Genomic DNA, 25,214 nt, shown 5'->3' with positions numbered 1-25,214 from the left:
GTGAACGAATGGATAAAGCAGTTGTGGTGTATATATTCAATGGAATAGCAGTCAGCCATAAAATCTGAGGCAGTCCTACCAGTTGTGACCACATGAATGGACACTGAAGGCATTACACTAGGTGAAATAGGTCAAAGATAAACAAGTCCTGTATGATCTCACTTATATGTATAACCTTAAAAAAAAAAACTGAAAATCATGAAGAAAGAAATCAGACTCACGGGTATCAGAGGCAGGGTGGGGGTGAGGAAATTGGAGGAGAGTGGTGAAAAGGTATAAACTTCTAATTATAAGATAGATAAGTACTGGGGATGTCAGGTACAACATGAGGACTATAGCTAACATCGCTCTATGTTATATAGAAGAGGTAGTTCAGAGGGGCACCTGGGTGGCTCAGTCGGTTAAGCGTCTGACTTCGGCTCTGGTCACGATCTCATGGTTTGTGGGTTCGAGCCCCGCGTCGGGCTCTGTGCTGACAGCTCAGCGCCTGGAGCCTGCTTCGGATTCTGTGTCCCCCTCTCTCTCTGCCCCTCCCCTGCTCACACTCTGTCTCTCTCTCAAAAATATATAAACATAAAAGAAAAAAAAAAAAGAAGAGATAGTTAAGAGAGAAAATCCTATGAGCTGTCATCCTAAGGGGAATTTTGTTTTCCTTTTTTCTTTTTTCTTTCTTGTCTCTATACTGCATCTATAGGAGAAGATGGCTGTTAGCTGAACCTATTGTGCCACTCCTTTCACAACACATGTCAATTAAACTGCTATGCTGTATGCCTTACATTTATATAGTGATGTGTGACAGTTACTTCTGAACAAAACTGGAAAAAATGATTTGAATAAAAAAACCTTTAAAAATTAAAAAATAATGTTTTCACATCCCCTCCCTACTGCCTCTATTTTTACCTCTCTCTGTCTCTTAGTTCAATTTTCCTCTTTGTTTACTTCATTTACAAGCAGGATCTCCCCATGAGCATACTTTCTCAGAAATTCTGAGGATATCGAAGTATCCTGTAAGTGGAAGAGGCACTTCATTCGATTGTGTCAGTTAAAGTCCCCAAACTGAACCTTGCTATCATATGCCCATCCCTAAACCAATCACTGGCTCGAGGGATCAAAGAATATGATTGGCCAGGTCAGGAACGTGGGCCACACCCTGGTGCCTGCGAAGGAAGTAGACCTTTCAAATCACATGACCCAGAGCCAGAGAGGAGAGCATCTCAAAGAACAATCAGGATGCTATTACTAGAAGAAGCTAGGTAAGCAGATAAGACGGAGTCTACTACAGTTCTTATGTCCAAACGTATACACAACCACAATACATAAGATGCGCGTATAAAGAAAGTACATGCTTATGAACAAGATAGAGAACGCATCAAACTGTGAGACGATGCCATAAATAATCGCATAACTTGAAGTAACTTATCTTAGGAATTTGAAACCGATAATGACCCAGCCTCTCTCTTTTCCAAAGAACAGCAACTTCCCAGCAGAGGTGAAAGATCTGACAAAACGTATAAGGACTGTTTTGATGGCCACAGCTCAGATGAAAGAGCATGAGAAGGACCCCGAGATGCTGGTGGATCTCCAGTACAGCCTGGCAAACTCCTATGCAAGCACCCCTGAGCTGCGCAGGACCTGGCTGGAAAGCATGGCCAAGATTCACGCAAGAAACGGCGACTTATCCGAGGTGATTAGCAAAGGCTCAGTCCTTCTCCATTGGCATTGTCTCCTTTAGCGGGACGATTGGATTTTCATTTACAGTAGGATACCATATTTTCCCGCTCATCTAGATATGACCCGATTATATATTATGTGCATTAAATGTGCACATAGGATTCAAGAATTCCTGACTCCATGTAAATGGTACCAAGTAAAAGCCACAGTTGTTGGTATCAGCTGTAATTGGGATATGCAACGTAATTAGGATATGCAATGCAGAACTAAATGTTAAAAGCCTAAGACTAGGAAGGATGGTTGGAACGGTGTCTGGAAATTGAGAAACTGAGTTATGTAAGTTAATCTTCTGTGTTTTAAAACTTCTTCCCTGTAATTGGACTCGGATGGGGAAGCTTGCCTTCATAGTGAGTAATCTCAGGCTGGGGTAATCTGTCCTCATTTGCAGCTGGTCTTAACTGGTGATGGAAGTATGAACACTCTCACGAGCCCTGTGAGGAGAAGGCACTGTGTGAAGATTATAAATCAATAGCTAACTTTTCAATGTCCGTGTAAACACTGGGTGGCTTCTTATGTAGCAGTTCACAGCACCCAAGTGGTTTCTAGACACCAAATGGAAAAGTTTTGTCTTATTCTCAGAAATATGCCCCTTTGGGGAAGAGACTAAATTGTCCGGGATGGTCTTAAAACCCGAAGTTAAACCTGACGTTCTTCTAAACGCGTGTGAAGGATCCTGGGATAGAAAGAGAGCCAATCAGAAGCTGCGGTTGGAGGCAGTTTGATGGGACAAGAATGAGAAACTCCAGTTCCTTGGATTGCCCAGAAAATGGGGAAATCCCTCCATAAAACTTCAAGGGAAAAGCTGAAGTCATTTGGACCCTCAACAGGCCAAGTTCTAGTACCTGTTCAGCAATGCTCAAGGCTTTTCGGGAGATACTAGAGAACGTTAAGATGCCACCATATATTCTGGTTGGCGGGAGCACACATTACATTAGGCCACGCTATTTAATCACGCACCACCTTGTGAGGTGACCATCTTAAAGGCAGTAGAAATTCCAAGGGGGCCATTATTGGAAACAGAAAAGGTAAGAAGATAGCTTAATTTTATTTTCAGTTTAGATCCCGATACCGTAGCGTATAGTTTTAACAAGGAAAGAGAATTGGATTTTAAAATATATACATCAGGGGAGCCTGGATGGCTCAGTCGGCTAAGCATTCAACTCTTGGTTTAGGCTCAGGTCATGATCTCACGGTTTCTTGAGTTCATGTCCCGAGTTGGGCTCTGGGCTGACAACACAGAGTCGGCTTGGGATTCTCTCTCTCCCTCTCTCTCTGCCCCTCCCCCATTCATACTGTCTCTGTCTCTCTCAAAATAAATTAATTTATTTTAAAAAAATAATAATAAAATAAAATATCTACATTAGGCTTAAATAGGAAGGAAGGTAATTCTACAGAAAAATTCTTGAGGTCAGTTCATTCACCCACTTGAAGATAACACCCAGATAAGCACACAAACAAAACTTCCTGAATAGGCATTTTATTCTTGATTGTGAACGCTTTGGAAATCAGACTGATTCTTGTTTTTAACTCCGTCATTAGAAGGATTCCTCCATGTATCCTTACATGGAATACTGACTCATTTAGGAAGGTTAGTGCTGATTAGTCAGCTCTGTGCTGTGCCTTCCTCTAAAACCGTTCTTTTTTCTTACAGGCCGCTATGTGTTACATCCATATAGCTGCCCTCATTGCGGAATACCTGAAAAGAAAAGGTAAGACGACCGTGTGCAGGGAGAAACGTCCAGAAGTGACATGCTGAAGCCTAAATTAAAATTAACTTCTTGATTTTAGTATTAATCTCAGTTACGTTTCATTAAGTAACATTAATGGTCACAGATATTTTTAATTAGGCCGTACTTACCAATTTTAGCTTTCATGTCACTATCATGTTTAATCTGTCTACAAAAAGGCTAACTGGTCAGCTTCTTAGTTCAAAATGAGAATGTTTTATCGTTTACTGATTTATAGTCTCATAAGCTTGTATTAACACCAACCTGTAGCCATGTCTTAACCTCATCTTGCACTACCATAGGTTACTGGAAAATGGAAAAGATTTGCACACCACCCCTGCTCCCGGAGGATACCCATCCCTGTGATAACTACCCATTACTAACAGCTCCCAGCGGAGGAAGTGAGTGCTCTAACTCTCCCGCATAAGCTCCTTTACCCCCAGGGAACAGAGCAGAGCAAATCAAGTTGCCGCTTCAAGTTTACTTCGATGAAATTCTTAAATGTATATTCTTAGAAGCAAAAGCTATCCCAGACCTTCATAACTCACACTGTCAGAGTCTGAGGCTCCTACCATTCAGAAATCCATCCAAATTTATGAAGTTCAGAACCAAAAAGTTCTCAGCAAATAGAACTGCATCTTATCCAATATTTAGGATTATGAGTTATGGCCATATTTGCTTCCAATTTGCATACTAGTCTGCCCTTGGGATTTTATTCTAAAATTGTTTAAAATTGCAAGAGAAATCCATTTTAATCTTGAAATGTAAAAAAAAAACCTACTTGTTGAAAATAAGGAATGCCAAAAATATATATGCGGGACTATATAATCAACATGTTCCATTTCATTTTTATACAAAATTTTTTTAATGTGTATTTTATTTTTGAGAGAGAGAGACAGAGACAGAGACAGCAAGCAGAGGAGGGGCAGAGAGAGAGGGAGACACAGGATCCGATGCAGGCTCCAGGCTCTGACCTGTCCTCACAGAGCCTGACTCGAGGCTTGAACTCACGAACCGTGAGATTATGACCTGAGCTGAAGTCAGTGCTTAACCGACTGAGCCACCCAGGCGTCCCTCCATTTTGTTTTTTTAAAATGTTGCGGCGCCTGGGTGGCTCAGTCGGTTGAGCGTCCGACTTCAGCTCAGGTCATGATCTCACGATCCATGAGTTCGAGCCCCGCGTCGGGCTCTGGGCTGATGGCTCAGAGCCTGGAGCCTGCTTCAGATCCTGTGTCTCCCTCTCTCTGACCCTCCCCCGTTCATGCTCTGTCTCTCTCTCTCTGTCTCAAAAACAAATAAGCATTAAAAAAAATTTTTTTTAATGTTAACTGGTTCTGACAATTTACAACATATAATAATTTATAGCACTGATTTCCTTTAATTAAAAATATTTCCTCTTTAATGTTTGATGAAAGATTTTGTAACAATCACTAAAGAATTACTCTTTGCAAAAAATGGGGCAATATAGTTAATATATTTAATCTGTTTTCTATTGAAAAAGCTTGTTCAAACCCAAAGGATATGACCTGCAATCTACCTCATAACACTATCTTAACTTTCAAAATTCAGTGGAAAACTCAGTGTATGAAAAACACAAACAAATCCTTAGATCTGAAGATCAAAATAATTAAACGAAAGATAACTTGGACTTCAGTTACATATACATATTTAATGAATCCCTTATTTAATTAATTAACATAATCCCTTGTTCTTCTAAAAATGCATATATTTTCTAAAGAATCTCAGTGGATTTTGCAAAAAGAACATATGAGCCAAGTTAACAAAGTGAACCGTGAGATAGTGAGGTCGCTTGTTCGAGGAGGAGGTCACACCTGGCATCGTGGCTTGTGTCCACGCTAAAATTCAGGGATCTTCCTGCCTGGCTCCACACTAACTATTCAGCTTCATTTTTATATACAAGTCATCAAAATTATCACTATTTTGTCTAACATACCCTTCACCCCCGCCTATTTTATATCGGAATCAGACCTATATATATCGTATCTATTTTATATCGTAATACAGCTCCGTAAAGACTATTTCAAATTCTAACAAAAAACAAAACTGAAGACACCTGATAAAACTAGGTGTCCGTTTGACAAATTGTGGAAACTTATATCCCAAAATTTTGCGTGAGACTTTAATATGAAAAAAATTTAAATACCGACTTTTATCCCGGAGGTAGTACTGGACTATAACATATCCACTGGGAAAAGAATGTATTTGTTTAGTAAACTCTAAGGAAGGTGATTTTTTATGATGCACTAGCATATATTCATATCCATTGGCATATATCTGAAGTCCTCAATCTACTTTTACATTATGATGTTTCCAAGTCATAGGGATAGAGTATCCCTTCACTACAATGTGCAAATAACCAGAATACGGGCAAATATGAGCAACTCCAGAAAGTACAGCTATTACAAGGATCATCATCCTGCAAGAGATGTATCGCGACTTTCTCTGCTCTGTCGTGGATATATATGTCCCTGCTCCTCAGTTGTCAAATATTTTAATATATGTTTAATTACAGAAGGAATATTCTCATTTTTAAAAGTAGGGAAGTAGAATTTCTAATGCAAGAATTAGATTGCAGTAATTATCCTAATTATAATTTTTAGCACATTTTGGAGTGATAATTTAGTTACACAGCCAATGAGCTGATTATTAAAAATGGAAACATGTCACAAAAGTATCAGCTCAAATTCTAAAAGCACCTGCTCCAGGTAAGGCCCCGCACTGGGCTCAGTAATGAAAGTACTATTATTACTGCCTCCTGTTTTCGAGTGAGAAAACCGTGATACAGGCTGCCCTAGAGAGAGAGCATGGTGAGTTTGTGATGGGGCCAAAGTTCAAGGACTGGTCTGACAGTGTAAGCTGTGTCCCTGACTACTCAAATTCAGTTCCAGTCCCTCCTCTGGGGACATGGCCCATTATCAACTGTTTTTATATATTATCTGTAGAGCCAGATATATTTGTTTTGATCTTGGTAGCCACGGTGCTAAGAAAATTTAAGGAAGTTTCTAGATAATGCAAAGGAGTGAAAATTAGCAAGTAATGAGCATTGTTTTCATAATGCACTGACCATACCAGCTGTTTGCTCAGTATTAATGTTTGCATCCCTTCAACCATCTTTTGAGATAGATAACTAACGTCTTCAGTTTGACAAATGGGAGAAACAGCCTCCAAGAGGTTGGCTAAACTAGAATGTTGGAACTGTGTCTATCTACAAATTCTGTATTTTGTCCATGCCAGCTTCTAAAAGAAAATATGTCACCTGAAAAATGATACAAAATTAGAAAACAGGATCATTGGTTGCCTTGGAGAGAATATTTATCAACAGTCATAGTCTACCCATCTTGTTGACGGAGTGAGTTTTATTATGCTACCATGAAGAAAGGCATGCTCTATCCCAAACAGGATGTGGCTCAAATAATAATGTCTCATTTTGCTTGGTCCTCTCAAGGCATGTTCTCTATGGGCTGGCCAGCTTTTCTGAGCATTACACCAAATATTAAAGAAGAAGGAGCAATGAAAGAAGATTCGGGAATGGAAGACACACCATACAATGAGGTTGGATCAATATAGTCTAGTGCACAGTAACTGAGAAAACAGATGCGTTGAATTGTTACATTAAGCTAAATATGGAGGAGAAAATCTTATTCAGAAATCAAATAAAGTTACTCTAGAATATGACTTAGGCAAAATGAAAGGCAGGCTACAGTTCAGCTGAGAATAATATCAGATTCCACTGATAAAGCATAATTTTTGATGACTACTTAAAACTAAACTTTACTTCTCTAAAATGGACCCAAATATGTCCTATCAGCTCTTCTATAAGATATAAAATCTCTAGTCCTTTGGTAAATACAGTAAGGGATACTGCAAATTTTGTGAGCTGGTCACAACTTTTTTTTTAATGCATTAGAAAGTGTATTTGTAAATACACTTGTACAGAAAGGCTCACTAGTTTCTGCAGAAAACCTTCTGATTTGCAAACCATGGTTATTTTTCATTAATTAAAGGAAGCTTTCTACTGATAATTACATTGCAATAATTCTGATGAAGAAAATAGAGCTTCTTCATCAAGTAAATAAAATATTTCATAAGCTAATTGTTTCTATCTTAATGTTACATCAATTGAAAAAAAAGGATACAGAAAGCAAGTTTGGGGGCAGAGTTCAATTTAATTTTATAGATGGTTTTATATTAATTTAGTATACCTTGCAAATAAGCAATAAATGTAACTATATATTTAGATTAACTATTTCAAATAATGCTTCAGAGTCTTTTCTGCGAAGACACTGTTGAAAAGATTCCAACAAATAATTGACTTCCTTTAGGGAGTATATAATTTGATTCAGCTGAACATTTATTAGACCACTAGTATATGTGAGGTATTGAGTTACGGCGGGGAGAAGAGCTAAATAACCCACAATTCTGGCTTTCAAAAAGTGTAGAATCTTGAGAAAGGTGAACGTTTTTCAGTCTAAGACCCATCAAGTATAAATATACGCAACTAAAGGAAAATAACTTCTTATGTGACAGTGGTTGGGATGAAGATGGAGTTTGGACAACCATTCAAAGACCCTAGAGTTTCTATAAAGGCTCAGGGCAGTGGAGAGCTCATGATCAGATGTACGTTTTAGAAAGCTGCCTGGAGAACAACACATAGGATGGACTGGAGTGCAAAATACATTACTAGCAGACCACTATGGGCGTTGGGGGGAAATGAACAGGGTTTTGATCCAAGGCAGTGACCGTGGAATGGAAAGAATGAGACAGACCTGAAGGCATTTCATAGATTCAAATTAGCAAGCTTGCAAGACTAAGTCAGTGATGGAAAAAGAAAGATCCAAGACACCACCATCCCGTCCAGGGTGGACGTAGATGCCAATAACAAAGATAGGAAACAGAGTAACCCCACTATGAGGAAAATTGACACTGTAACAGTTTTGAAAACCAGGTTCAGGGAGGAACCACAATGTTCATCGTGTTGAATCTCATTTCGATTTGGGGAATTGCAGAAAATCCTGGTGGACCAGCTCTACCTGTGTGCGGAGTTTCTTTGGAAGTCTGAGCGATATGAACTCATCGCTGACGTCAACAAACCCATCATCGCTGTCTTTGAGAAGCAGAGAGACTTCAAGGTACGTTTTCTAAAGCCAGACGCTGGTTAAAATATCCTGCTCTAAATTGGTGATTTACTTACAGTTTTCAAACGTGGAAACTGCCTATTTTTTATGTCAGCATCATCGTCACGAAACCCTTTGATTTATGGTTTCAGAAATTATCAGATCTCTACTATGACATTCATCGGTCGTACCTAAAAGTTGCAGAGGTGGTGAACTCAGAGAAGAGGCTGTTCGGTCGCTACTATCGTGTAGCCTTTTACGGGCAGGTAAGTTTACCAGAAGTTCCGTGGCCTGGAAATTCTGTTAAACGACTAAACTTTATCTTTCATTCTCGATGAGACGGCTGACTCCATGTGCCAGGGGATCAAGAGGATGTGGGTGTGTCTACGTATATATGAGGATTTTTCTGGATACACCAGTCCTATGTTTGTCTACAAGAATGTACTGAACTGGGAGACAAATAGAGAAATCCATGGGCCTTAGTACAGATCGAGTTGAAACCAATGATTTCTAACTTTTTAGAGAAAGAGGACACTTATTTTTCAGCATCCTGAGCTGAGCCACCCAGGCACCCCGAACATTCCGTTTTTTTCATTTTCACAGTTGCGATGACTCCTCCTGCCCTCTCATTTCCTTTTCTTCCCTCCCCTCAGGGTTGCCTATAACTTCGTTTTCTCCTCAGAATCTTTTAAGGCTGCAGCTGAAGAAGTCAGATCCAGCCTGATCATTCTAGATCATTTCCCATTGAAAAATGGATTTTGCCCACCTGATGGTTTCTCCAGCCCATATCTAATCTAGGCATACTGACCAGGTAGAAATAAAATATGCTGCTTTCCTACCAAATTTTAATTTCTTTCGAGAAAAAAAAAATTTATTTTCCTCTAATCACCAACGGCAGCTTAAAGCTAACTTCTTAATTAAGAAAGATAAGCTTCTCTCTACCTGGAAAGAAAAATATCACCCCTTAGCCACTTTCCATGAACAGGTTAATCCAACTCAGATTTTCCTCCTGAGGCACAACAGCATCAGGAGTATGGAGATGGACAAAGCAGGTGGAAATGGCCCACGGATAGAGACTAAACGTGGACATGAGAGAGAAACAGAACTATTTGAAGTGACACGTACATTGGCAGGGAGAAAGCGTAGGAATCCACAGAAGAGAAGGAGAAAGATAAGGGAAGGGTATCTTGAATATCATGGAGAAAAGAAACAATTTTTGACCTCAGGGAAACATTAGCAAAAAGAAAATGGCAGGACGCCCCATCGAGAAGGGAATGTGGGCATGGAGGGATTTCAGGAGAAAAACAGGGTTTCTAGGGAGTGGCCACAGACCAAATGAGCAGGAGAGAAGTGGCACACACGGTGTGCACTCAGCTAACCAAGATTCGCATCTACAATCCTTCGGGCCGTCTTTCCAATGAACAAGTAATAAACTGCCATTAAGAGTCCGGTCGTGAAAACAAGATTGCCCACCTGATGGTTTCTCCAGCCCATATCTAATCTAGGCGTACTGACCAGGTAGAAATAAAATATGCTGCTTTCCTACCAGATTTTAATGCAGATGTTTATTCTTTTCTTCTTTTGGTCTTGATGGTTCCAGGCTGTGGTAAGTTTTCCTTCTCTCTCTCCATTTGCATGCCCTAATAATCCTCACACTTCCCTCCATATGGTTTTACTGAACCGTAACTTTTTTGTGTGCAAATCAACATTGGGGACGACGCTGGGATAATCCTGCTTCCATTCATTTTGGAGTCATCCGGCATTTCCCGAACTAAATTGTGTTTATTCCAGTTATCTGAATTACAAAAATGTATCATTTATTTTATGTGTGTATTATCATTCCGCACAAAGGGAGATGTAGTTTAAAAACCTACGTAAACACGCATACACTCCAGCACACGTTCAGATAAATACGAGCACCACGCGTTTGCAGGGCGTGTAGAGTAGGCTTAGTGTTGGAGATTGTCTGCTCATTTCGGACCACTGTGACGCACAGCTGATTATAAAGGGCATGGTGGTCAGAGTCTTAGAGGTTGGAGCAGTGGTCATTGATGGGCACCCTGCCAGTCTCCTGATCGGACCCTCCTCCTTTCCATACGAGTGTCGTAGAGAAATAGGGCTGTCTTTGGTGGGGAACTCTGAGCAGAGGTGATGGTCTCGATACCCAACACAAAAGATGACCAGTGGGCTAAATCTTTACCCAGTAGGGCAGAGTAGGTCTCTTGAGATGTGAAGAGAAGTGTATGGAAACCAATTTGACCATCAATTTCATATTTAAAAAAATAAAAATAAAATAAAAAATAAAATGATGAAAGAAAGAAAGAAAGAAAGAAAGAAAGAAAGAAAGAAAGAGAAAGAAAGAAAAAGAAATTTTGGAAAGGCAGCAGAGGCAGAAATATCATGTCGGCACCTGGAGCTCTGGAACACAGAAGAATTTTCTCATTCTGTGAACCAAGTGAATGTGCCTATATTCAATCATTTTGTACCTACAAAAATGATTCAACATAATTATTGTCGATTAAGTTGGAAAGACAAATTCTTTCCTTATCCACACATTGTCTGACCGGTACATACCTTTTTGTAATTCTTTAAGCCCTCCCCGTGTCCCTACCAGTATTTTCTACCTTCGTTTATAAAATTGGGGCCATGGGTCCTTAACTCACCTACTAAAAGAATACTTGAAAACCCTTGTACTAAATAGACTGAGGGGGGCAGTGGGGAAGGTCTGGAAAGAGCTACTTTCAAATGACCTAACTTTGTTCTTTTTGCAGATTCCTCAATAACGTGTGCTGACTGTGCACTTGGTTTTTTTCTCTTTTAACGCTGCCAGTATTCTCAAGTGTCTTGCATTAAAAGTTCCAACCTAAGCTTAAACGTGTTTTGGAAAATCTGCAGACCTGGGTACATGCCTAAGCGTGGTACTTTCTAAGCCCAAACCCCAGCCCGCTTTGAACAAAACCTAATGGAGGTCGTCTTGATACACGGCAATGTAGAGCCTCGTTCATCACTGTTCAGATGAAATTCAAAAAGCTGTCCCAGGACCCCAAGTGGAGAGTGTGAACAGGTCTTGAACAGGCGCGGACAGTGCACATCACTTCACACTTGATGATGAAGAGCTACTAACTCGATTTGAACATTTCCCTGAACGTGCACAGAATGAAAGTTCTAAAGATCTACGATAAACTCTTAACTACTTGATTAGCATAATCCCCGTAGTCAGAAATAATTTCTTTTTCATGATGGCACTTTAGGTCCCTGTAAAATTCATCTTTTAATATCCAAATTGGCATGTCTTGCAATCATGTTACGAAGATTATGGGAATATAATACGCTATAGGCTCTTTGCCTCCCTAAGGCCTTCCGGTAAATATTTTAGCGTCCCGTGTGGGTAGTGCTTTCATCACATGGTATTGGCTAGTGTAGTTATCATGTCTGCAAGGAGGCAGATAATAGAAAACAAGTTGGAAACTCCTTTTTTTCATGGCGGGGGCCTTAAGAACGCAAGTCTTGCATAACATGGATTTTCAAATGCAACACCTGACGTCATTGACTGTGGAAATTTTACTCAGAGCGGCCTATATAAAGCACCCTCCAGAGTGTCCCTGATGTATTCATTTCCAGACTGATGAAACAGCAGTAGTGATCAAACACCACCTGTAATCAATGAAATACTTAGGCCCCGACATTTAGCGTGAAAGCAAGCAAGTGGAATACCCATTGCATAACTTAGAATATCAGCCAGATGCTCTTGGAATGTACAAATGAAAGGCCTGGGGACTGTTTCTTCCGTTGGCCAAAAGATACAGATTTCATGGTTCCCCATCTTGCCTGCATGGGTGTAGATGTGTCTCAGAAACTTGACAGAAAAGAGATTAAGAGGAGGAGAGAAGGCGGATGTGTAGTTTGAAAAACCACCTTCTGGTCGTGTGCTACACCCTTCTGGCTCCCCATGTATATGAAAGTCATTGATATAGAATATATTTTTAATACTTATAATTTGTGTTTAAAATATATAGAGATCTATCTTTAACACATATGTATTTAAAATATATATCGAGAGACAGGTTTGCGTTTCTATGAAAATGTCTGCATTCTTGTAGCTTAGCTTAGCATCTAGCCTTTTAATACTTTCTGACCCACATTTATACACGAGGTTCCTCTTTGAATGCATTCCTTTGCTTGTGAACTTCAAAATACTTAAGTAGAATAGCAGGGACGCTTATATTTGACATTCCCCGTAATGATGCAGGGGCTTTGTGGATTCTGAAGAATCTTCAGAAACGTCTAATAAGGAGTCAATTTTAGTTACCAGTTCCACTGAAGTATATTTTTATCATCATCTATCGCCTGCACGCTTGGTAACTCATGGTTGTTAACTGCGCTGATTCAGAGTCCTTGTTTAACTGGAATATGTACTGTTTCCTCACAACGACTGCTCAGAATATGTATCGCATTGTACCGTGACATTTAGCAAGTCAAACTAGCAAGGGAAATGCAGAGATCACATTTCCCATTGCCACGAAAGGCAGTTTACTCGTAACCTTGGGGCGGAAGCAAAAGACAGACGACCCCTGGGTTGTCATCACCTGTGTCCCTACTGATGAATCATTTATTTCAGAGAGCTAGAAATTGAAAACTTCCCTCAGACAGTGTCCTGTGGCTCAGTGGGCTATGCTTTGATAGTTTCTCTGGGTAAAAGGTAAGCACACGTTCCCCCTATTTTCAGAACTGCCATTGAGCTGGCTCCAGAAGCCCTTGCGTGATCCCCAGAAGACGGCAGATGAAATTTTTAATTCTTCCACTCCAGCTTCTTTCTACTTCTTACAGAAAATAGTCCCAACAGGTGTCTATTTTCAGGCCAAATGAGTAAATAATCACAATTTCTTTCTGATCGGTCACTTACCAAGATATTGAAATCAGCGTCAATAGACCTTTCATAATAATAAGGAAAACTGTAGTTGCCATGCAGAGCAGCTGGAGATGTGTATTTTTAAGCACTCCACACTCAGTTAAGCTGTTTTCCCTGCATGCTAGTCAGAGCTCAGATTGCTCTGCTGACACGGAATGTTTTTCTTTGTTATTGCTGTCCTCCTCATCAGCACTAACACACACCAAGGGCCTATTGTGTACCAGGCACTGTTCTTGGGGTCTCCCACTAGACTTCTGAGTCTGTGCTATTTCCATCATGCAGATCAAGGAGCAGGGATGAAAGGAAGTCACAGGTCATGACTGAGACCAGAGCCAACGGTCAGAGTAATGACAATAAAATCCTGCTTCCCACCTCTCCCTTGCTGCTAACCCTGGACTCAGAAATTTGTCAGTGGAGAAAAATTCACAGTGAAAATGTCTCTTTGTGCTAGTTTTCACAGCGTGGTGAGAAAATCTTTTCCTGAAACTTGGAGACATTTTTCTTATTGAAAAGGAAGTTGCAAATGCGGCAGTAGCGATTGCCCTGTGGGGGTTCTGGTTGATGGCCTCAGAAGTCCTGTTTCTCTGATGTGTCAGTCTGTCGATTTTAGCCACTAACTTCTGACCTTGAACCAGACAAATCTTCACAAAGACAGAGACAGAAAAACCATGGCAGGCTGGAAGCCATGTGGGAACCGGGCCAGACCTCACTACCCCTACCAACTCTTGAGGAATGACGGTGAAGCGCGTTTTGAGCTTTCAATACTCTAAGACACTTTTTTTTAGCAGTTTGGGGTCAAGGGACTCCTATATTCAGCTGTGTTTCGTCTTGACCATTCTTTAAAAAAAAAAAATCGTTCAATAAAAACATCTTTATTAGAATCCATGGAATCTTTTCCAGTTATACCCGGTGCAAATACACATGTTGAAGATGTATGCCCTCTAAGAACTATTTCATTCATCTGCTTATTCATTCAACAAAGGTAGAGTGAAATTCCCCTAAAGACTGGGCTCTGTGTTGAACACTGAACATGTACTGTTGGACAAGACACTTCTCTGCCTTTGAAGAGCCCAAAGTCAGTTCTGGAAACGCACAAGGAAACAGGCAATTACCTGCTTGCCAAGAACTCTGCTGATGAACGAGTTCATCGTCTTCAGTTACAGCCCATTTATGAAACGAAGGATCCTGTTCACATGGTCAGACTTAACCTGGCAGAAGTGCTTTGCAAGCATAAAGCACCATATGGTTGTGCATTTTAATCCTTACTCTTAGATCAATCACCTCACGTTAGCCAAAAGTACAGCATTAGAATGCTTGCTGCGTGTGTTTTACATACAATGAATATTTCTTTTTTTAGTCAGAAATGAGAAAAGCAGAAAAAGTACAGCTAAGATTCTTTCTGACCTCCGGATCTTCACCTGGCCCTCAAAAGCCATTTTCATGAGGTAAACTCTGCAGTCAGAAGAAACCGTGAGAGCCTAGGTTCTTAACTCCCCACTTAATCCAGTATTCTGAGGCCACATGCATTCCACAGGAAAGATGATGCTGTGTCTCTTCAAAGAGAAGGAGATGTGAAGATTGCCTCACTTGGTTATCCTCAGATGATAGAATCTTACCTTCCCCCACCCCGTTTCAAACCAGACAAATAAAATTAACAGAGGCTGAAACCTACTTGCTCCTATGGCATAAACATGATGGCATGGTTACTGTTTTCAATCCCCTATTTTAGCTTTGCAGGATTGTAAAAGACCTATTAGCAAAGTAAATGGAATAATGAAATTGCATATGCTTGCATCGGGCGTCTGAAGACATATCACAGTTCTTTTTAAAATAGCAGCACTTGGGAACATACCTACCATATGTCATTCCTGTTAGGACAACGATCCAGAGACTTGTGGCTTTGCATCTGACATGATGTGGGGTGCATATCGACTCGTACCTCTAGGTACGTTTACATGACATACAGAGTTTCCTCTGCTCGTGCCAAAGACGTGAAGAAGGCCTTATGAAAAAGGCCAAAAATTACTCCAGACTCTGTGTTCTACCCCAGGCTGCCACATGAGGGCATTCTTCTCCCAAAATACATGCAAGCAGGTGTAACCACGGATTTCTGCAAACAGAGAAAACAGGTGTAAGGTTATCTCAGGAGGGTCTTTGGCCTGGTGGGGAGTGTTTCATTATTGGCCGATTCTAACATGATATTTTGTTTTCTTTACGTTACTTTTTGTTTCAATTTCATAGGGTGCTGACCCATGGCTTGGATAACAACCGAAGACTGGATATATTATTTCAGTAAATAGCTTTTGTTTGTGTTTGTGATTTGCAATTGGAGCGCCCTAATAAAACTGGTGTTTCGTTGTGCGTTTCCCATAGGGCTTTTTTGAAGAGGAGGAAGGTAAGGAGTATATTTACAAAGAGCCTAAGCTGACGGGCCTCTCGGAGATTTCTCAAAGACTGCTCAAGCTCTATGCGGATAAATTTGGTGCAGACAATGTGAAGATAATCCAGGATTCCAACAAGGTAAAGGAAAATCAGCATCCATGCACATGTGAATAACCGACTCCTTTTTTTTAAGTTTTTTTTAGCTGTATCTGTTAAGGTTTTCATTTTCTGCCTGACTGCAAAGTAACCTGCCTCAACCACACGGGAGGTTTTGGCTGTTTGTTTATTCGATGGTTGGCGATTTTTTTTTTTTTTTTTTGGTCAAAAATGTTACGTGTGTTTATTTGAGTAACTTTTAAGTAACCTTAGAAACAAGTTACCGAATTCTCTACTTCTGCCATAGATTACTTGCATTTGAATAGCAACCTAAGGGTTAAAGTGATGGGGCCCACTGTTCTTTCCAGAGCTCACGGTGCACACGGGGTTAAGAAGAGGCGGCTACATGCAAACGGTTAATTAAATAGAGCCCAGGGAGTTCCTCGGGAGACAGGTCTAAGTCACAGGGAGAAAGTTCAGGGCTCCCTGAGCAGCTCATTCTTGGCTGGGCAATGCTTCACGGAGGAAGGATGTCTGATCTGGGGATCGCAGAGTGAGAAGCCGTTTGCCGGAAGCAGAGGGCATTCTGAGAAGCCCGTCACAGGCGATGCCAGGGAGGAATGAGAAGGGGACACAATGGCAGGTGTCTGCAACACAGGTTGGACAGAAAAGTATAGCAGAGGAATGCATCTCAAAAAGCAGGTTGGTGCCCACGTGGGGAGGCCGCTGTTGGGCCACCAAAGAAAAGGTCTCTTTTCTCCCCTCCTCTTTTACTCAGCTGGTATTTGGAGGGATCGGGGCATGAGATTCCTGGGTCTGGGTAGAAATTGTCACGATGTGCCCGTCACTCTCTCCCTTAGCTTGAAAGGTAAGATCCCCTTCCCCTTAAAGATGGAAAGAACTCGAATCACCCTCATGGTGGCACTCCTAAATAGGAAACATAGGGTTCCTAGTGAGATGAGAAAAATGCCCAATTTAGTGGCAGGCATCTGCAGTCTTCATTCTATCATGGCACCTTCTATCAGCTGGTGATCCATCTTGGAGAAACTAGATAACCACTCTGAATTTTTTTTTTTAATCTGTAAAGTAGATACAGTTATACTCATCTTACAGTATAATTTTAGGAACATCATAAATAAGTTCATGAGCTTCCTCAAATTTCTGGAATCAGATAGGCAGTGAGTACGTAAACAGATGGAGAAAGCTGGAAGAAGTTTAAAAATTCTTCCAGAAATCTTTAGAAAAGAGGCTGAGAATCATCTCTTCCAACCTTGAAAATTCCCTGGCTCTTCTTGGGACCCCTAGCCTGCTTGCTATTTCTGAAGCTTATTCACCAAAGCAGAATTAGTAAAGAAATTATATAGGATGACTTATTGCAGATAAGAGAAGGTATTAGAGAAACTGAAAATAAATATATTGGCAATCATGAGACAGGCTAACCAGTTAATCCACTCAGCCAACAAAGAACCCCCTTCTACCTCACAAGCCTGAGCCCAGGTCTAGGTACATGGCTGAATCATAGAAGGACAAGGAGATATATTTCTACTCTTAAGAAGCTTGTTTTCTCCGGACGCCTGGGTGCCTCAGTGGGTTGAGCGTCCGACTTAGTCTAAGGTCATAATCTCATGGTTCGTGAGTTTGAGCCCCACTGCGGGCTCACTGTTGTCAGCGCAGAGCCGGCTTCAGGTCCTCTGTCCCCTATCTCTGCCCCTCCTCTGCTGCTCTCTCTCTCTCTCTCTCTCTCAAAAATACATAAAAAGAAAAAGGAAAAAAAAGCTTGTGTTCTAGACAAAAGTGAGGACATTCACTACAGGAGAGAAAGAAAAGAGGGGCACCTAGGTGGCTCAGACCGTTAAGCGTCCGACTTCGGCTCTGGTCATGATCTTGTGGTCTGTGAGTTCGAGCCCCGCGTCGGGCTCTGTGCTGACAGCTCAGAGCCTGGAGCCTGCCTGGGATTCTGTGTCTCCCTCTCTGCCTCTCTCTCTCTCTCTCTCTCTCTCTGCCCTCTCTCTCTCAAAAATAAACACTTAAAAAGAAAAGAAAGGATTATAAGTGAAACGCCTTAGCCAGGTGTGTATGTTTGGAAGAACGTCACTACCGGAAAGTTTGGCTCCGGTCCTACCTCTGCCACCATCTGGCCGCTTGACCGCAGTCCGGCCAGTTACTCTTTCTGTGGTTCCAGGGCCACCCAGCCTCTGAAAGGATCCGACTGCCTGTTCTTCCCCACGGGGACAGGGACAGGCCGGCAGGGTGCCAGCGGGGGGAACGCCGAGCGCCCTGCTCGCTTCCCGGAGCACCTGCGGCTCACCACTCTCTTCCCCCGTTAACGCGTCCACCCAGGTAAACCCCAAGGATCTGGACCCCAAATATGCCTACATCCAGGTGACCTATGTCACACCATTCTTCGAGGAAAAGGAAATCGAGGACCGGAAGACGGATTTCGAGATGCACCACAACATCAACCGCTTCGTCTTCGAGACGCCCTTTACGCTGTCGGGCAAGAAGCACGGCGGGGTAGAGGAGCAGTGCAAGAGGCGCACCGTGCTGACCAGTAAGTGCCGCCCGCAGCCGGGCGGAGCGCTGGCTGCAACGCGCGCCCCCTGGTGGGGGGCGGGGGTGGTCGCAGTCTCGCGGACAGCCACCCGACGTGTGCGAAATTAGGAATGCCGGCCGGGGAGAGCTGGCGTCCCCCCCTTGGGAAGTCAACCAGAAGAGAAACCGCCCCTACGGTTACCTCATCCGCCCCTTCCCTGTAGACGTCAGGGCCGCAAAGGTCATGGTGCCGGTGTCCCGGGAACAGCTCTGAACTTAACCTCTCGTCCCTCCCTGAGCTCACCCCCGGTGACTTGAGGGTTAGCAGCTCTCAGAATTGTGTGCTTGGGGCAAGATTCGAAACCATTCTGGAGCTGGGGCTCCTCACGTGTCAGCTGAACGCAGGGGATGACCTCCCACATCCCTTCCAGCGCTGTCTAGAGCTACTCTAGGAGCCGGGGAGCCTCTCGCTTCCTGAGCAACCGTGCCGTGAGCGCCTGCTAGGTGCCGGGCGCCGTTCTGGGAGCTGAAACAAATGCAACAGGACTCTTGCCCTCAGGGTTCACGGTCTGGTAGGAGAGAGCCAAGTAAAGCAAGACGTTCAGGTGAGCAGAGTATAAGAGAGAAAATGGGAATACGCGGGAGGGGCCCCTCAGGCCGACGGAGGAGAAAGACGCACGAGGGTATTCTAGAAGAATCTTGATGAGCAGTCCTGGATAGCGCAATGGATACAAGAATAGCAGCGACATCCAGATGACAGGACACATTCATCTTCCGGGAAACTTTTTCAGAACTTTTATCGTAAACGATCGGAACAAAGAGATTATAACGTGCTATTTGGTGGAGACGGAAGCATTCGTTAGTGTGCTTTAGTGTCGTTTTTATTTGAATTATAAGTTGTGAGGGAAACTGTAATCTTTTCAGTGGTTGGAGACTGTAAAGGCCTTAATCCAGCCCATAGAACGAGGACATGTTGGCCAGCCAGGTGCGTAAGAGCAAGCAAGGCAACATTAGTTGGGCCAAAACCTAAGAGACGTTAGACACCATGGTATACAGGACAAAAAATAACTCACATACGCAGAAAAAGTGCAGGGTGGAATGTGCTGTGTATAAAAAAGAGATACAAGGGGGGCCCCGGTGGCTCAGTTGGGTAAGCGACCGACTTCGGCTCACATCATGATCTCGCGGTGTGTGAGTTCGAGCCCCGCGTGGGGCTCTGTGCTGACAGCTAGGAGCCTGGAGCCTGCTTCCAATTCTGTGCCTCCCTCTCTCTCTGCCCCTCCCCCGCTTGCACGGTGTGTGTGTGTGTGTGTGCGTGCGCGTGTGTGCATCTCAAAAATAAATAAACATTTTCCAAAAGAGAGATACAAGATCATCCGGACCTTCAGGGGTACCCTGGACGCGTCCCTAACCCTCAGGCTTTACATTCTCTCGCGTTGCTTTCGTGCAGCCAGTCACTTGTTCCCCTACGTGAAGAAGCGAATACAAGTCATAAGCCAGTCGAGCACAGAACTGAATCCTATCGAAGTGGCCATTGACGAGATGTCCAAGAAAGTTTCTGAGCTGAATCAGCTTTGCACAATGGACGAGGTGGACATGATCAGACTGCAGCTCAAAGTCCAAGGAAGTGTCAGCGTGAAGGTAGGCATTGTCCAGAGCAGAGACACACACAGCCAGTGGCACCTGGTACCAAGTGCCCTAGAAATTTCTGACAGAGGATGTGAGAGCCATTTTTCTGTTCTGATACCATCCGCAACTTTTTCTGAGTCTTGAAAACTTTGTTTTGTTGCCAGTGCGAACACCAGGAGACGAACCTTTTTTTCTTTTCTTTAAGTTTAGCTGAAATAAAATCCTCCTTTCCCATCTTCTCCGCATAAACTCTATTCTATATTCGAAAATCTAATGAGTGAACGAATGAATGAATGAATGAATGACAAATACGGCTGTCTCGTCAATATCTGTCCGTGAGAGCCTCACGAACGTGTTCTGAAACAAATCCTTTAAAAATGTTTATTGGTTCACAAGATGTGTGTCGGTATTTATCTGAGTGTCAGGGGCCTGGTAAAGCAGCAGATGGCCTGCTCACTGTGGGTGATTAAAGAAAAGAGAACAAACAGACTGTTTGCAGAGGTATAAGCAGTATTTAGGACAAACAACAAGGTGGGCACAGGAGCTGACAAGACCGAGGGGCTGTTACCCGCCCCTAGATCCGGAGCTGGAGAGGAGACAAGAGTGGGTTGAATAGAGCGAGAGCTGGGAGAGCCAGCTGCTGAGGCCACCTCTGCCAGATAGAGGACCACACAGAGGAAACCCTGTGGCCAACAAACCCAGCCCGGCTGGGACCAGGGAGATTCGGGTGAGGCACTCACCTCGGGCACAAAATGTAAGTGGGCATCAAAAACCTCAGTACCCAGGATAGAATAATATTTGTGCGATGCCAACAATTTATAATGAGCAAAGAGTTAAAATTTTAAACAAAGACAGGCCCATAACAATGCCGTGTGGAACTACATAGGAGCCCGAGGCAAAAAGGAAAAATCAGTGAGGCCGACCCTGATGTTGACCTGCTCTCCTCTTCCCCGCCCACCTTTTCTGCGTGTCCCCATGGCTGACTCGAAATAGTAATAATAATTTTTTTTTTTTAAGCCGGAAGGCAAAAGAACCATTGCTGTCCTCCAAACGGGACAGCTTCTCTCAGCATAGAGCTGTGTCAAGGAAGGTGGACGTTGGACCGGGGGGCACGAAAGGGAGCATCCAGAATGTTTACTCATTGTGCCATGCTGGCAATACCTGGCAGGCACGGGCATCTGAAGGCAGCTCGAATACAGTGTTAGCTTCCTTCTGCTGTGACCTTATTCCTTCCAAGGCCCACAGTCACATGAAGAGACCATAAGCACTAAAGGGTACGGACTCCTTCGTGAATGGAAGCCTACGCATGTGTGCGAGCAGGAGTGGGTCCTGGCATCATGCATTCATTCGGCAAATCTGATAAATGCCTCCTCCGGCCGGAATCTAGGCCAGACTGTTAAGCGGAATCCGGTGAAACAGTGACTCCCAGGGGGGTGCATACACGAATGGCTGCCATTAATAGTGAAGGGTTGACTTGAATGTGAATAGAAAAAAAAATAAATAAATAAGTAGTACATCACACATTTGATTTCACAGATATTAAAATTCAACGTGAGTAAATCAAAACGAGTCTAGTTTTCAAAGATAGTAAGAAAATAACGGTGCAAGCAGAGGGCAGACGTGACAAAAAATGTGAAACGAGGGACAAGTGACCGTTTGAGAGAAGGTACTGTGAGGTATAGCACGCAGCGGGATCCTTCAGTAACTTACTGACTTCTGAGTGGGGGGACAGCAGAGAAGACAGGTAACAAATCGGTGGACCCCACAGCAGCATGAGAGGATGTGGGCGCTGCATGATGGAAGCTACTCCTTCTAGCTGTGGAGAAGGCTCCAGCCAAGGGGGAGATGGGTTTCTCCTCAGACGTTTCTCTTCTCCCCCCACAGGTTAACGCTGGGCCGATGGCCTACGCACGAGCTTTCCTTGAAGAAACCAATGCGAAGAGATACCCTGACAACCAAGTAAAACTTCTGAAGGAAATATTCAGGTAAGCTTTTCTTTGTCGGAATGTTCTGGAACTCCTTCAGGCAGGACCCACCCGCCCGACCCTCTCCAAGGCAGCAGAGTCTCACCGAGGCCGGACTTTGAGTTGCCGCTTTCTGGGGCTGGCCGTTAATTTGCTGACTGCTGTCCCCAAAGGCAATTTGCGGACGCGTGTGGACAGGCCCTTGATGTGAATGAGCGCCTCATCAAGGAGGATCAGCTGGAGTACCAGGAAGAGCTGAGGTCCCATTATAAGGACATGCTCAGTGAACTCTCCACAATCATGAATGAGCAGGTAAGACCTTCCTGGAGGCGGCCCACGCTGCCAGTTCATAGGAAGTGCCCATTTTAGCCCCGGTGCCAGGAGGCCTGTAAATGCCTCCTCTCTTTCGTGACCACCATGGCGCTGAGTTGCTCCCTCCTCCGCGTACAACACTCCGTGCCTCTCCAAACAGAGATCAGGTTGGGGAAAGATCTATTTAAAAAACAAAAGAGAAGATGAGAACCCAGGTGATTTCCGAAGTTCTCAGATATGTTTAGCCAAACCATATGAGCTACTGGTTTTCTAGAACAGATGGAACCTATTAGACAGTAAGGAACAGCGGGCGACGTTCCGCTAGGTTTGCTGCCACTCCCGTCCCGGATGTAGGACGTCCCAACTCCCAGGCTGTGACACGGAATCCCACAGTTCCGCCACCAGGGGTCTCTGCACCATACTCCAGAGGAACGCCAGGACTAAGGGCCTGGCTCATCAAGATGGAGACTGCCTCTACACAGGCTGGGCCTCCTGAAGATGTGCAGCACTGGGTAAAACTCGATCCTCTACCCCACCAGCAAGTTATCCATGATTTCTGGCATGTAGCCAGCATGTTCTATAAAGCTGTGCACAAAATCTGGATATTCATTAATCACGGTACTTGGGAGGGACACATAATCAAGTGGTCGAAAGCCAAGCGCTATTCTTTGGCTTCCTAGCATCCATCAACTCTCACGCTGGACCTGGACATCTAGCTTATTACCCGTGGCCCCCTCCAGAAGTTAGATGTGCTCTTTATGGAATAATTGAGGGAGGGGGACAATTTGGATAATCTCCTGATAGTGCCTCATGCATAGTAGCCACTCACTAAAAATGCGTTTCCTTTCGTCTCTTTAAATGGCCGAGCACTGGGGCGCCTGGGTGGCTCAGTCGGTTAAGCGGCCGACTTCGGCTCAGGTCATGATCTCACGGTCCGTGGGTTCGAGCCCCGCGTCAGGCTCTGTGCTGAAAGCTCAGAGCCTGGAGCCTGTTTCAGATTCTGTGTCTACCTCTCTCTGACCCTCCCCCATTCATGCTCTGTCTCTCTCTGTCTCAAAAATAAATAAATGTTAAAAAAAAAAATTTTTTTTAAATAAATGGCCGAACACTATCCACACTATTCACAAAGCCTGAAATGTATCACATGAATGTTTTCTTCTGAGTGCATTTCCCACATGTTTCTTTTTTCTTCTTTTCCATTTCCTTTTACTCACATTTTAATTTTTTTTTAATGTTTATTTATTTTTGAGACAGAGAGAGAGAGAAAGTGAGCAGGGGAGGGGCAGGGAGAGAGGGAGACACAGAATCCGAAGCAGGCCCCGGGCTCTGAGCTGTCAGCACAGAGCCCGACACGGGGCTCGAACTCATGGACCGTGAGATCATGACCCGAGCCAAAGTTGGACGCTTAACTGACTGAGCCTCCCAGGCACCCCTCCTTTTACCCACATTTTAAACTCTCCAGAGTAGCCAAAAACATTGGTTAATGGACTTACGTTGGAGATCATTTATCTTCCTGGCTAGGATTCCTCAATGAGGGATTATTATTAGTGGTTTCAGATGATTAAGAGGTGATGGGAATTAAAAACTCAAGAGGGATGCCTCGCTTGCAAGGGGTGATCACATCTGAGAGTGAAACAAAAATAACAAGCAATGGATCTTAAAGTTGGGAAAGGTGGTAAAGAAATGCTTGTTTCCAACTATAAATTGCATCTGACCTTGAAACTTCTGGCAAAAAAAATGCTTTTCTCTTTTTTTTCCTGACAGCTTTGTCACGGTCCATGTCTGTACAGCTTCTGTTCCTCTGTGTCTAGTATTTCCCTCAGTACTATAAGCAAAAGTGGTATGTTTTTCTTTCCTTTTGTCTACACTGTCCTTTGTGGCCTTTTAATCTGCCTACCCCTTCCTACTTGTTCATATTCCCCAGATATCTCCATAGTGGCTAGTGTTCTCTGAGTGTTTCATTAGAAGAACTTTATTTCCATTTCAAGATAGGTTGATGTGGGGTAGGGGGAAGCTTGCCAATCAAAGTTAACAACTTAGCTTTTTTTGTAAGTTTATTTTATTTATTTATTTTGAGAGAGAGAGAGCACATGCCTGCAGGGGAGGGGCAGAGAGAGAAGGAACAAGAGAGAGAATCCCAAGCCATGGAGCCCAGTTCAGGGCTCCAACTCAAGAACCGCGAGATCATGACCTAAGCCCATGACTTGAGTCAAAATCAAGAGTAGGACGCTTAACCGACTGAGCCACCCAGGCACCCCAACAACTTAGCTTTTAAAAAGAAAATTCATACTCCCCCAATTTATAAAGTGTATTTGATTGAGATCATTTGTATCCTAAACGGAGATTTCGTATACCTCAAATTGCAACAAAAACAAAATAAAACAAACAAAAGAGACAAAGACAAGAACCAGGTGATTAAGAGGAGAGAAAGATAATTTTTTTTCCCAGGAAACCTTGGCTAAAAGAAGCAAAGTCAAAACAAAGGTTCTGTGCTTCCTAGAAATTGACACAAAGAAAAGAAATGGATGGATGGCACAGATCATATTATTCAGTAAAATAGACCGATTTGTCAGCAGGAAAGATCGACTTTCTCCCAGTCCTGGAAATTTGTCACATCGGTATTTATATATGGGACAACGACTACAATATGTGTCCTGTAACATGTACATGGTATCTTCAAAAAAAGTTTTCCTTAAAACTGATTTACTCTACTACATTTCCACCTTAGATTGAAATGAGGACAAAGTATTAACTCCTAGCTCTGTAAAAGAGATTCTAGAGGAAGAACTGGTTAATC

At 43.1% G+C, this 25,214-nt stretch overlaps 1 protein-coding gene across 7 annotated transcripts in view; it reads left to right on the top strand.

The window, feature by feature from the left end:
- DOCK10 (dedicator of cytokinesis 10) overlaps positions 1–25,214 on the top strand; it is a 266,256-nt gene that overhangs the window by 238,026 nt on the left and 3,016 nt on the right. For 4 of the 7 annotated variants that reach the window (XM_042950328.1, XM_042950324.1, XM_042950325.1 and 1 more), the window contains exons 45-56: positions 1,469–1,684; positions 3,383–3,440; positions 3,761–3,859; positions 6,925–7,031; positions 8,486–8,608; positions 8,746–8,859; positions 15,876–16,022; positions 18,321–18,531; positions 19,963–20,153; positions 22,026–22,126; positions 22,279–22,417; positions 24,182–24,498. In XM_042950328.1, coding sequence (XP_042806262.1) covers positions 1,469–1,684; positions 3,383–3,440; positions 3,761–3,859; positions 6,925–7,031; positions 8,486–8,608; positions 8,746–8,859; positions 15,876–16,022; positions 18,321–18,531; positions 19,963–20,153; positions 22,026–22,126; positions 22,279–22,417; positions 24,182–24,370 — 1,695 coding nt within the window. In that variant the 3' untranslated portion in view covers positions 24,371–24,498. Of the gene's footprint in view, positions 1–1,468; positions 1,685–3,382; positions 3,441–3,760; positions 3,860–6,924; positions 7,032–8,485; positions 8,609–8,745; positions 8,860–15,875; positions 16,023–18,320; positions 18,532–19,962; positions 20,154–22,025; positions 22,127–22,278; positions 22,418–24,181; positions 24,499–25,214 lie in introns of those variants that run through there. The other 3 variants (XM_042950329.1, XM_042950326.1, XM_042950327.1) reach the window with 2 other exon arrangements.

The sequence above is a fragment of the Panthera leo genome, chromosome C1, assembly GCF_018350215.1.
Source record: "Panthera leo isolate Ple1 chromosome C1, P.leo_Ple1_pat1.1, whole genome shotgun sequence".
Taxonomy (NCBI): domain Eukaryota; kingdom Metazoa; phylum Chordata; class Mammalia; order Carnivora; family Felidae; genus Panthera; species Panthera leo.
Note: the sequence above shows the minus strand (reverse complement) of the source record. Positions and strands in the feature narration are given on the sequence as shown.